The 14560-nt window shown below is 40.7% G+C and overlaps 1 protein-coding gene across 1 annotated transcript; it reads right to left on the minus strand.

Moving 5' to 3' along the window:
- Positions 1–2595: 2595 nt before the first annotated feature.
- On the minus strand, positions 2596–13190 carry LOC306755033 (protein Wnt-2b-A). Its single transcript, XM_079239252.1, has 5 exons — positions 12585–13190; positions 9476–9696; positions 6729–7006; positions 6041–6305; positions 2596–3789 (listed from the first exon to the last, which is right to left on the minus strand). Exons 1-5 carry the CDS (start codon positions 12764–12766, stop codon positions 3560–3562), a joined length of 1176 nt encoding a protein of 391 aa, XP_079095378.1. The 5' UTR covers positions 12767–13190; the 3' UTR covers positions 2596–3559.
- Between the last annotated feature and the right edge of the window lie 1370 nt (positions 13191–14560).

Raw genomic sequence — 14560 nt, forward strand, 5'->3', positions numbered from 1 at the left:
CACAGACTTGTGTGCATGCACCTTCTGGTCTTGGACAGTGAGTGACAGAACAAAAATGACTGCTAACAAACTGAGTGTTTTACCAGACAGTTGATAGGTGACTTTTGGGATATTGAGTGGGTGCTGTCCTAGCCTGCAGGTGTGTACATGTGACTGTGTGTGCAAAACAGATCGCATGGCTGACACCCGGACCACCCCAAGGTGGTTGCTACATTCCCACCGACAGACGCAGGAAGGAGGAGAGAGATGGAGGGAGGCGGTCAGATGGATGTGCCAGAAGGGGCTGGTAATGATGATGAATTATGGGGAACGCAGTTCAGCTAAGATTAAGATCTGCTGATAAACATGCCCGCTGGCTCTCTGAGTAACCCTATACATTTTTTTCTCCCCTACATCCACCAGTTTAACTATTGTGTTCCTTCTCACTGTCCCCTTGTTTTTCGTACATCAGTCAAGGCCGGACTTCATGGCTAAATGCTACATTTAGCTCTCTCTCTCAGTTTATTTAGTGGGGCTAGTTCTGTCTTGCACTTCCAGTATTTGTGTGTTCACATGCATGGATGTGTACGTAATTGGAGTAAAGATCATTCTCTATTCTCAGAGTTGCTGTCATTTGACAACCAGAGCTCTGACTGACATGCATTGCAGCCCTTACATAAGGTTAATAAATCTTTGGAGTGTCAGTTCTGAGACATGAGGAGCATTTACAGTAATCGAGAGAGTGTAGAACAAGTATTTCTTTAGCTATTACATGTCTCTGTATCAATTTGACAACTTTTAGTGGCTAAAAACCAAATCCAGTTTAGATCTGAGGTACTTTCGCTTTGTGTTATTATCACAAAGGTGCCCTCAGACGAACGAATGTACAAGTTGGACTGCTTGGATTTGTTGGTTAATGACAGAGCCTAATAGTGTTTAATAACTATTTAAGTAATCTTTTTTAGCAATTGCCATTTTTTTCTCTTTGTTAACCTAATAAGTTAAAAAACGAGAGGTTATAACCCACTTTCTTTTTAAATCACAACAGATTATACACATCTGTGATATGTATAATCATGTAATAATAAAACATGATTTCTAAATATGATTGTTTCAAACAGTCTGAGAAAAATAAAATTGTTTTTGTTTGACATATTTATGAATTTCTTCTCCTGTCTGAAATTCTTATAAAAAATATGAAAAACATTTCAGTAAATAAGCTGACATGTTTAAACAGAAATGCTAAAATCATTGTGAAAAATTATTTTTAAAAAAACAAAAAACAAACAAAAAATCAAAATTATCTTTTGATCTTCTGGATGTCATTTCTGTGACCTCTGTCAGTAAGACCGTCTGCTGCTCCTTCTTGTCTTTACACTGCCTGTCAGTAGCAAAGACTAATGGTTTTGTCTGCAAGACTCTTCAACAGGAATGCTCTCAGCCTGGCATCCAGGACACAGATAGAATGCCACAGGACATTGGCACTAGAATAGACTCAGTGACTGGAAAGGCCCGATAATTTTACCCCAAGGGGCAATAAAGCTTATCTTATCTAACTATATTGGCTTTTCATGGCTATTAAAAGACGCCTTTTAGGTTGTTAAGGGCCTTTTGGGTGCAGATGAGGTTAGCAGTATGAAATGTGAATCTTATACCCATTAAAAACTTACTCACTGATGGAGCAGGATTGCAAGAAATATCTTGCAGTGGTTTCAGAAACTTACAGGTGCAATTTTACACTTTCACCTCAGCTGCTATATCTGAGTGATTGCTTCATGGCTCCTGTCATTGGTCTGCAAAAGGATAAGTAATCATCAGGACATACTGACCAACACAGAAGGCATTATAAAGTGTGAGAATCTTGCGATCATCAGTGTGCTGAGTTACAAGATGCTCTGGCCTTCTAAAAAAACATGTTTTTCCAAATGTATCTACATAGGCTATTATTTGGACTAAATTATGTACTTGAGGGGGATATTTCGTAGAATTCATATAGGCTCTAATGTGGTTGAGACTGAACTGGGGTGTGGGGAGAGCAGAGGGGGCTGAGAAGATTGCTGGAAAGTATTCCCTTTGATAAGCTGGCCAAGAAGCCTTTGATTAAATGTGGTCCCAGCAGGAGCCCACACTAGGTCCTCTGTGGCACAACCATGTCCAATCACCAGCTATCAACAGCCCAGGGTAATTACAGTCATCTAGTCATTAGGCTGGGACCCACCTGGAATTCCTCATAGTGAGGGGTGGGTTAGGACCAGGAGGGGTTGGGGTTTTAGGCTGGGCCTTTAATCAAACACTTCCCTCCCCTTGACTGATATAGCACGCTCCACCCCAATCCACACAGAATCAGCCTTTGTTACTGACATATATTGTATTATTAGTGCTCCTGTCTGTGAGGAACAGACATGGTGTGTGTAACAATAGTAACACCTCATGCTATAGAAGAAGACTTCTGAACTATATATTGCTCTGTTACTCATTCACTCTGCATGATTTACCTCAACATATTTGCATGTCTAAACAAAACACAAAGATTACAATATCTTACCAATACACCATATATTTCATAAGAACATCTGTTTAGATAAAGCAATATACACAATGTTATACAAGCAAGCTGGAGAGCAGAGAAGTAAAATCTGTAAATGTGTGACCCCGAAGGCCTTAGTTTTCTTTGTCTTCTTCTCAGCAGCAGGTTGTTGTCGTACACGCTGGAAACTAGACTAAATCATAAAATCACAGTAATGGGAGTGCTCTTCTCTCTCCCAGTGTTAGCCAATGTAGTGCAGTCTCATCCACAGATGAGAAATGAAACAACACTTTACAAATTAAATAAATCACTTTATATCACCTTAAACAGCTTTCTTTTTCTTTCCTTTCCATTGTTTTGTGCACTTCCATTCAAAGTTCCTATGACGCTTCTGTCCATTTGTTCATCTGGTCCATGTCCTTGCTCTCTGGTAGTCCCACTGTTTGGCCACACATAGCCAAATTTATGTTAAGATGCCCACTTCTCAAATTGCACTTATCAAGCTAATTTTCCAAGTCCAGATGAGTAATTTTTTTATTTTATATATTTTGTTTAGGTGTTTTTTATTTTTATTTTTAGTATATAAAAGTGTTTGTCCCCTCAAAATTGAAGCAAACTTATGTGAGTATATGATGTTGTTGTAATAATACTGGATATGTTTGAAGGCTCAGTTAATGTAAAACTTTGTCTTTAAAGCATCATGAAAGCAGCAAACCACTTAAAACCCACGCACGAGGAAACTGGCCATCTGGACTGAACCTGTGATAAAAGCCAAAATGGTACCACTGGTGTCGTTGTTCATCTGATCCCAGGAGTTCAGTCACACCGTTCAAAAACAGCGGCTAACGGGTATGAAGTCGTATTGATGGGTACTGGATTCTAGTGCTTTGAAACATGTAGAAAAGCCATGCAATGTTGAGGTTGGGGAAGGGGAGGGCAGAGATGCAGAGGACTTTTGGACAGGGTTTCCCAAAATGCCTTGTTCCACAGGTTGTCCTGCAAAGGGGAAAGGGGTGGGGCTGCATTAATAAGGGGTAGATGGGGGGTGTACTCTCAGGTCTGGTCCAACCACTCTGCTCGTTTGGGGGCTTTGCATGTGTGTATGTCCACAGCTTCCTCACAGTCCTTACACTCCACTGCACAGCACCATTTGAACTTGCACTCGCACTTGGTGATTTGCTTGACTCTGGTGGTGTCGTAGCCCCGCCCACAGCACATGACCTCACAGCCGTCTGTGCCACGCGATGTCTTGTTGCAGACCCTTCCAGCTGTACCCAGGGAACCTGCAGGATGAATTTCAAAGAGTTTTGAATAAAAAGATGTTTAATAGATTAGTTTATTTGATTTATCTTAAAGGTGGAGTATGTAAGATTTTCAATATTAAAAAAAAAAAAAAAAAAATTAACTAAAAAAATAACTACAATCATAATTAGATAGTTTTTTTTAAAACATGTAGGTTCCAGTCTGTCCATATTTGACGTGTTATTAAATTACAAGTTTAATTAATGACAAAGACCCTTCTTAAATGTTTGCCTACCAGTAAAAAAAAAAGTGTTTTTTGTCATTTGTCATTAATTAAACTTGTAATTTAATAACGCATCAAACATGGACAGACTGGAACCTACATGTTCAAAAAACTATCTAATTATGATAATAACTAATTAACTAATTATGACTGTAGTTATTTTATTAGTTTTTTTTTTTTTTAAATATTGAAAATCTTACATACTCCACCTTTAAACCAAAAGTGAAATAATTGTAAGTTTACAGTCTTTCACCCAAGCATTTGAGGAAATAATAAATGACAAATCCATGCTAAAGATTTTCTTTCTATGCAGCTAAAATCAAGGGTTATTAAAGTTCCACCAGAATTTGCTCCTCAGTTTGATCTCTCTTTCTGAAATGCAAAATTTATATTTTTTCATACACAGATCCTCTACATTTATTTAATCCATTGTAACAAAACATGTTTACGTCATTACTCCAGCCTCAGTGAAGACAGTGGCATTTATGCTCCAACAGTTTTACCAGTATCCATCACTGAGTTGGGAAAGGTTAGACGTCAACCCAGTTTCGCACCATTTAAAAGAAATACATTTTTGAGTACTTAGAAACCAGATGGAAACCAACACAAACTATCTGCTTCAAAACATTTTCCTGATCAGCTGAAATAATTGTAGCCAAGTTGACACTCCTGTCATTCCTCTCTCCAGGCAACGGGTTTGATTTCAATTAAAATAAAATAAAAATGATGGTCTCAGAAGAACAACACAAGCAGATTTACATGTTTTTTATGGCTCGGGAATTCAGACAAGATGTGAATGTGGCAACAAATCAAGACTTCAGTGGGAAGAAGTGCTGATTAAAAACAGCATCACTGAAAAACAATTTTGCACTTTTTTTCTGTTTTTTAACCATAACTAACAAATTGCATGAACATGAAGATGCTCTATAAAAATATGTATGCCTGCGATATATCATCCCTTATGTTTCAGGCTGATCATAGATCTTTTTCTTTGATTTAGTTCCTGTATATGCACTTGGTTGTTGGCTCGGTGGAACATGCTAATCGCAAGTGTTGAATGCCTCGCCGTGTTTTGGTTATTACCTAATGCAGTTGCATATTGTGTGTGTATCTTATGTGAATGTCATCCCCACAGAGATTAGAGCTCATGTTTGGTGTGAGAAGCTCCATGTTTGAACTGCTACCTATCACAACAAGCTGCCCGTAGAACAACAGACCCACACACACAACTATGCAGTGTTGGTAGAGTGTCCTATAGTTACACTGCCTTTCCCAAGCCACTGCTCCCTTTGAAGCACCTCTGTGTGTGTGTTTATGTGTGTGAGGGTTAAATGGACAGTGGAGCGTGACAGACAGACAGGCTCTCACACTCTGAGGCCCACTCTGCCCTCCAGCTACGCTTAGTTCAGACAGACAGAGAGGGAAAAAGACTGTGACAGACAGAGAGAAGTGACTTTTTTTTAAATGAGCTGCTTGTATCCCTAGGCTCTGGATTCCACTGAGAAGGTGAGAAAGGGGGTGGCTGTTGGGGGGTGTGTGTGGGATGATGGCATGAAGAAAGAGGCGGATAAAGTGTGTGAGCACAAAGACAAATTGGGAAGAACTTCTGAATGATGGAGGTGCTCATGTCAGACATCCCACAACGTTGATCGCAGTGTTTCATCCATCAAACAGTCAACTGGAAACAGTCATATACGATCAGGTACATTGTGTAAAGGTTGATCGAGACATCTCTTGACCACAGGGTTGTGCGTGTATGTGTGTGTTGACAGACACTGACAGAGGTCAGGTGGTCACAGAACGACTATGTCCTCGGGGTACAAGGATATTAGCTTCCACCGACATCACAGGGGAGGCCTGCTATGTTATCTGACTACCATTATACACACACACACAAAACACACCAGTCATGCATGAGCATACACGCAACATGCACCCCTAAAACATAACACAGTTGGGGCAATCCATCAACGTGAAACTGCTCTTCTGCTCTCCCTCTGCTGTCTTACCAGCTGTTTTGTCTTGCAGGCAGTAATCCGGAGAGTTCTCAAAGTAGACCAGGTCGTTCTTGGTGGCCTTCCTGAAAGCTTTGTTGGCCACAGTGAAACCTGTCCCATCCTGATTCATTGTCACTTCAACGGCCCCGTTGTATTTCTTCCTCAGGTAGTCGCCCGTCTTCCTGAAGTCTGACATGGCCATCCAGCATGTCCGCAGCGTGCAAGATCCACTCACACCGTGACATTTACATTCCAGCTTCATGAAGCGTTTCACTGCCTGAATGTCAAAGAGTGAATTATTGACATTACTTCAATAATAATTCAATTTTGTGTTACATGTTCTACAAATGCAGAGATGTGTAGTGACGAATAATGTGTTAGAAAAGCCTTCTCTACAAAACACATGATTTTTATTAGCGCCTCAAATCATTTCAAAATCTGTCTTATTCAGATTATTCAGATTTCTATCTGTAAAAATGTTCAGTGAGTTTGGGTTCATAGAAGATCGCCCGTGTTCGGACCTTTTTTATGTCTTATTTACATTTTTGGACTTTAGTTTCCACCATGGATGCTGCAATTAACCATATTCACTAATAATGTTCCTAAGCTCAGGCATTTCTTTACACAATAGCATCATTTTAACATCATTGCTTTCTGCTTTAAATTTCCACACATTACTGCTCAGAAATCACACACTTACTGTTCTCCCACATCGGTTGTTGTGTAGGTTCATGAGTGCTCGAGCATCTCGGACCGTTCTCTCTTTGGCATCTATGAAGGCTTTGGCAAACTTGATCCCGTAGTTGATGTTATCACTGCAGCCGCCCCAGTCAAACTCTCCTCTTTCATCTCTGGCTCGTCCACGTTTGTGAGGATCACAGTTGCACGTCTTCAGCTCCCCCTGACTGCAGGCGCGAGTTAGTGCGTACACAACTCCTGCTGAGGAGATGGCGTAGACAAAAGCTGCTTCCCGACTACCTGAGAGCGAGACACAGTGAACACGGAAACAAAAAATACAAACAGAGGTTAGGCTGTGACAGAGGTTAGAGCAACAAACATCTGTTTCTGAATACAGAAGTTGCAGTTACTCACATCATGCAACAGAGTAGATTCTCTGAGAGCCAAAGACGTAGTGCGCTGCAGCCCAAATGTTATGCAAATATACATACATAGTGCCATAACAAGGCCTAGATGGGAGTCGTAAGGACACGAAGGTGCAGCTGACGGAGCATTTCAGGTCTGATGCAGAGAATGGAGCAGCCCTGTTTAAATATTATGATGGAAATAATCCTGGCTGTGGGCCTCTCCTCTACTCACGTAAATTGTTTAAATTCAGACGCAGTGATACCCCATTTATCAGCAGCAGGGTGATGTCATAAGAACATTATCCATCATTGTGCTCATCTTTCTTTTCCTGGTCTCTTTAGTATTGAGGGGCCAAAGACTTTGGGATAATTAGATGAAGTACACCGGTTAGTTTGTACAGTGGCTCTGAAAGCAAATGATGCAAAACACAACAAGAGAGGAAGAACTTCCCCAACCGTAGTTTCTGAAACGTAAACATATTATACCTGAAGAAAATGCTCAATCTGAAATGATCAGCTGCTTGTGAAAGTACCCACTAACTTGCCCCGTTTCCCTGGGTCCACTCACTTGATCATTCGATGTGTCTGTCTTCCAAGAGCAAGATACTTGAACAGCTATAAGGCAAGAGATTTGATAAAGATACTCAGGGTCATTGTGATCTTAGTAACAGCTGAGCCCTGGAGCAGCTGCCTTGAGCCAATCCTTCAAAACATGACAATCATCAGAAAAAACCTGCTGGTTCTGTTTGTGCTGAATTTACTTTGAGTTTTCCCAAATATGCAATAACCCTGATCATATTAGTGGCCAAAGCATGCATCTATTGTCGAGTGCCACCAATAAGCCACATAATTCACATGTATATGAGAAGCATCAACACTTAACATTAGGTTATAATTAAATGAATAGATGCAAGAATTGTACGCTGATATGAGATCTGCACAGCATATCCATGCTCTCATGAAGAAGTCTACAAGTCACTTCCTCCCATGCAGTAGTGGAATTGGGAAACCTTTTCAGCATGTTTAGAGCCCAAGAGGATAAACTTTCTTCTGACTACTGACTATTTTTTCTCGCCTATCTTCATCCTTAAGTTTGGTTTGTATCCTGCACACAAGTGATGCAATGACTTCTTATGATTAATGAGAAGAAGGTTTTAGTTTAATTAAATAATAACTCTGAGTTACAGCTCTTTAAATAACAGAGTTTACTGATGCATCACTAATAAACCAAGTTCAGGACATTTTTATATCAGAACAGGCGTTCCTCTGCGAACCTGAACCAGCTCGGGTCAAAGCAGTTAGTGTTATCTAACCTGCTTCTTCTCTATTCACTGCAGTCGTCCCGTTTAATCTCTGAGGTATAGAGATGGGGGAAGTGGGTGCAGAGGGGGTGTATGGGTGTGTGTGGGGGGGGGAGCACAGAGGAGGGTAGTCGCTGGTCATCTTTCAAACCTGCGCTGTTTGTCTGACAGTGAGAATATTTCTCTAAATATTTACATCTACATTACTGTTTATTCCCCCCCCCCCCCCCGGAAAACGCCCCTCTACCCCACACACACATACACACACACACACACACACACACACACACACACACACACACACACACACAGAGCCAGTATCACCATATCTGCTACTTTTCTCCATGCATCGCCGGCCCCCACACATGCTTGGGATGGCTCAATGAGGCACAATAACAAGCCGTGGAACCTGCCATGCACACATACAGCAGAAGAAAAAAGGCTTGATCTGTGTCACTGCTGAAGATTTTCCATCACAGTGACTCCTCAGCAGCTTGCAGATGCAGTGCTGTGTCAGTGCGGAGCATATCTAGCCACCATTGCATCATTATCAAAATAAAACTAAGGTTACGATTCACTGTAAAATTGCAGTAAAGTTTCACTATTTTAAAACCACTGAGCCTGCAGGTATGTTGGAGCTTTTGTCTGCAGGAAATAATACAAGTACAGTTTCTCAAAGAATATGTGAATGTGCATGCATGCCTGTTTTTATGTATGTGTGTTTATGCTCAACTGTGTTACAAAGCAGAGTAGTTTGACAGGAGTGGAAAAAAAAAATGACGACAAACCCACGTCTTGTAGCCTGTCTGTTTATTGACCAGGCGTAAGGCATTACAACAGTCCATTAGTGACTATAAACATGGAGCACCAGCGTACGCAAGGCTTGAGGAGGAGAGATGAAAGAAGGGGCTGAGTAAGATGAGAAAAACATGAAAAGGAGAGAAAGATAAGCCAGTAAAAGTGAACAGGGGTGCTTTGCATGGTTCAGACTTGCTATCTTTGCCATTTGGCCTCACAGTCAGTTATCAGTCAGACGTACATGTGCCCACACACAGACTTACTCCGGAGCAAGACACGTCCAAAAACGGTGTGGTCACGGTCCAGTGTGCTGCAGTTCCATCGATGGTGTCTAAACTGGTGCTGGCACTCTCTGATCCATTCCTTGGTGCCCTCACCGATGGCCTGCATGATGTCAGGATGACGCTGGCAGAGTTGCCGCTGTTTGTTCACCAGGCCAGGGATGTTATCGCAGATTACACGGGCCCCTAGTGCACCAATATACCTGAGAAGGCCAGATACAAGGAGAGCTGGTTGAAGTCAATTAACAATTTTTTTGCTCCAATTTAGACAAGTTGGAAATGAACTCCAACACTCCAGTGCTCTTAAATGTGTGTATTCAAATGGTTGTGAGTGGCATGAAGTAGAGCTATAGTAAAAGTCCTCTGTGAGTCAGAGTTCACTACACTTAACAGTTTAAGGTTTGCGAGTAGGAGGGGAGTGGAAACCATTTACACTGCTCTCCAAATAAATAAGCACTTAACCTCTCCCCACAAGACCTGTGTGTGTATGTGTGTTTAAATGTTTCCCAGTGGGATAGTTGACATGTCGTCACAAATCAGAGCACAAAGTCTGGAGGCCTCAAATAACCGTGTCAAACTCAAACCCCATTTACCCGCTTTACTCTTCCCTTTCCTTTGTCTGATTGCTCTCATCTTACTCAACGCTTCATTCAAATCTTTCTCCAAGTCATAATATCATCACTGACTTTGCCCGAAATGAACTTTTTTTTTTTTTTTTTTTTAATTGCAACATGCCTCTGTGTGCCTGTGCATGAGGCTCCTTCGCAGCCTGGTGCTGGCGGGTATCTTGGCGGGTCAGCGAAGGGAGGCCAGGGAGCATGAATCTGTGTGGTCGTGTTTTATGAGACCGGACTAAAGGATGGAGACCGGAGCCTCAATACTCCCCAGAGTGGGATTAGAGAGAAGGAAAAAGAGCGGAGTGCTCATCAAAGGAAAGTGCCAGAGCCACAATTCACACTTAATTTTCTCTCTCTGACTCTCTGAGAATAAGGAGGACTTGTGGACTTTATAGGACAGTAAATCATGATCCACAGGTCTAAAACAACATGCTGTAAAGTCCAGGGAGCAGTGGATCACAAGAGGAAGACAAATCAAAGCCAAATAGGAATAATGTAACCTTATACTGACACGAGATTATGCATCCACAACTGCTTTATCCATGTAAAGCTAAACATATGATGATTGTTACATATAGTTTCTGAGATATTTTGCGACACTAAAAATCTTATTTTACACAACACTTCTCTCCCGTGTATAAGGAAGCAAAAGACCAGCTTATAATAATTTTGACCTATTACATGTTAATAAATAGTAAAAGTTCAAAAAATCATTGATAATCCCTTTTCAAATCTAAAGGGTCAAATAATGACTTCAGATTTGTAAAAAATCAGACTTTTCTTCCCTGTTTTTCTGAGGTAGGGCTTTAAAAGGTTATGGGGCACTGTTTAAATATTTTCAAGGTAAATTGAGTAATACTTATATCAGTCTTAATATCGCTGCATTATAAATTTTAATAATCATCTTATATGTAAAATAAAACTCCTTACAAGTCAACTGACTCAAACAAATAATGTTTGACAAGCATTAAACATAAGTCAGACAGGCAAACTTCTATTTTGGAAAATAACCTTAAATGAGAAATCAGACTGTTTTTCTGTTGTTGATAATATATATTGTGATTATTCAGAAATATCTAGTTTTGAATATCCCCAGCAGTGTCAGCGTTATTACTACACAGGATCATCCTCATTATCTGCCCACAAAAATACTACATTTCATATTTAACATTGATCTCTAAATCCTCACCAATGACAGCTCAAACTGTCTTTGTTGCTCCTATAACTGCTTTTAATCTTCACGAGCTATCATGCATTTCCATCACCCTCCAAACCCGCCCACTCACTGATACTTCTCTTATAAACACACTCACACACACCAACGTTTTCACTCGTTACTGCGCAGATGACATCTCTTATTTAACCCCTTACCTATACCCGAGTTTGCTGCTTTTGGTGTTAATGTGAACTCACCTCTGCTTGTGCCTGTGTGTGTGTGTGTGTGTGTGTGTGTGTGTGCGTGTGCGTGTGCACAGAGAAGGGAGACGTGGGGGAGAGAGAGGTCTGATGGTACCTGGTGAATTAATGACTGCTCTGCCTTGTCCAATGCAAGCTCCAGCTGAGCCATACACGCGCGCTCAGCCAACAGCGCCGACATAAATTAAATTTATCGCTCTGTTGTTATTGCTCAACATGGCAGGCCAACAAACTGACGCAAGGAAAATGCATTTTTGACGCAAAAAATCGTAAAAGGAGCTCGAATCTCATTCACAAACTCATAATTTAGGCAATTCTCTGCGCACCGTCGTACTTCTTGGCTCTCTCTTTCAAAAATGAGGGGCATTTTAAATTAAACTAAATTATGACAGAAAAACACTTCAAGAGGATATTTCCTGTCACTTTCCATGGAAATTACGCTTTAGTGGCAATTATATCGATTTTCTTTCTATTTTCTTCTCCTTACCAAACCGCTGTGCATCTGGATTATTTGCAGGGAAAATGTGCAAATAAGAAAAAGAATGATAACGTCAAAAATGTTGCCAATAACTTTGGAGGAACAGCACTGTTGAGAAAAGCGATGCCAACTATAAATCAGCTTTAACCCTCATACTGGCCTTGTCTGACTGCTGCTGGAAAATCACTGATCTGAATTGGAATGCAATTAATATATAATAGATCGGTGATTTTTCATAGATAGATAGATAGATAGATAGATAGATAGATAGATATTATCTATGGAAAAATCCATAATATAATATTAATATATTAATATAATATATTATTCTTATATTATATTATTATATTATAATATAATAATAATATTAATATTATTCTTTGCTCTTTCTAGCTTCTCCTTTGTAGTAATATTTAAACTATTACTTTTAATCAAAATTATTATGCTAATAATCACAATAATAACGATACATTTCATCCTTATGGAACGTCTCAGTACTGCGCTGATTAAAATGTAAAGCACCAGTAAATGGTGGTTGCAGTCTGGCATGGGCCTGCATGTGTGATAGATGCCCACTCACCACCATGAAGAGTCCACCCGAGGTGTCACGAGCAGTAGCAGCAACAGACACGCACAATAAATCCTCGAACTGGCACCAGGGTTCTGACTTGAAGGAGACCGAGATGACAGTCTTGATCCCGGCGAACCACAGCTCTGAATCCGAGGTGACCGGTGGCTGAGAATCCTGTTTAAACCCAGCATGGCTCTTCACTTCCACCCCACCAATAGGATAAGGTCACAAAGAAAAATCCTAGCTTCAATACAGAGAATTTAGAAGTTATGCACCAATAAAGTTGGTGGGCTTCATTATCCAGTGTGTGATTCCATGTTGAAAGGCTGTCAGCGGAGCGAGCAGCGCGCTTTCGGTGCCATGTGCGCACCAGACTGTCCACTGAGAACTTCTGCCTCCAACGGAAGGCTTACCTGATGAGGCGAGCAACAAGTGTGGGTAGCTTTGCCTCTCTCAGATCCCTGGACACTTATCCTTTTCTGTCTTTTTTTTCTCTCTTTCTTTTCACAGTGGAAAAAATATGGTCCGACTCAGAGCTGGAGCTAAAAGCTGGTACAGATCGAGCGATTGCTCTTCTGTCTGCTGCGGGACTCTTTGCTGGGTTGGATGCTCACGCCGGACCTCTCCTTTAGTAGTGCACTGTGGATAGAGTCCGAGTTGAGGGAGAGAGGGGGAGAGAGAATGAGACGAGGGAGGGTTTGCCTCTGACAGCTCCCGACGCTCATTGGGCAGAAGCAGAGGTTATAGAGTTTGACGAGGAGGGTGATATTAAAAAGGGATGATCGGCTGGAGAAAGGTGCGCGCGGTGTGTATGAAGAGTCATGATACTCCTGAAAAGTGGACAGCCTCATTGTGCGGAGTCCATCTGTAACCACAGAGAAAAACAAAACCAACTTATGATGGTGTCTTCTTTCACGATCCACTGAAATCTGATTATTACATTTAAATATATGGTTTTATTTATTTAGGCTACTTCTTATCAGCATAACCATATAAACACATATAAAATGTTGTGTGAAATATTTTATGGCAAAATATTTTTTTATCATTGAAGATTATTTAAAGAAAAAGCTGTCATGTTCTCAGTGCCCAGCAGAGTCTCCACATCAAATGATGCATCTTATCAACACACAAAAAAAATGCTTTCTGTCCATAATATGTAGAATTTCACAGTTACAAGACATTGTTGTTACCAAATGCTTATCTAAATATCCATTATGTTTGAAGCCATGCACCACACAGGGCACAGCAGAGGTAATAGAGAATAAAGCAGGGAATGTGGGACTTGGAGAACAGAGCCAAATCGTCCAGTGGAGCAGCACTATGGCCTAAATATGAACCACATGTGTAAAAGAGAGAATGCTGAGACAGCGCTGGAATAAAGCACACACATATGCAAACACACACACACACACACACACACACACACAATTGCAACTATCCTTACCTTTATTCCCATGTTTGTGCATTTATGTTGTCTCTATGGTTGGCTACGGCGTGATCCGTCATCAAATCTGTGATGCTTCTCAGTCATAAATGACTTTTGAAAGATTAGAAATCACTCTTAAGTATCCAAAAACCTTTTACAAACTAAAATAACTTCTCTGTTTGTTGACAGATGCAGGTTTTGTTCGCACAAAGTTGAACCTCTGCAGGCTTGTGACATCAGATGGAGAATGCCACAGTTAATTCACCTGACCCCATTAATGCTAAAGAACAAGTAAACAAACCAGGAAAATCCCTGTCGGAATTGAAACTATTAGAATTAGCAAAATCTGTTGCAAAGTGCTATTTCATCAAAAGCTTGGGAAAACAGTCTCAGTGTTTATGGCAAAGCTAGTGTTAAAGCTAAGCTCCTTTTGGAGACTTTTGTGTTTCTGCTTAGAGCTCCACAGACAGGCTGCTGATGTCAGACTGAGCCACGTTTTCACCTTTTTCACATAAAAGTCCACTCAAAAATCACGGTATAGCATTGGTACAAGTTT

The sequence above is a fragment of the Telmatherina bonti genome (genome assembly GCF_933228915.1).
Source record: "Telmatherina bonti genome assembly, chromosome: 4".
In the NCBI taxonomy this organism is placed as follows: domain Eukaryota; kingdom Metazoa; phylum Chordata; class Actinopteri; order Atheriniformes; family Telmatherinidae; genus Telmatherina; species Telmatherina bonti.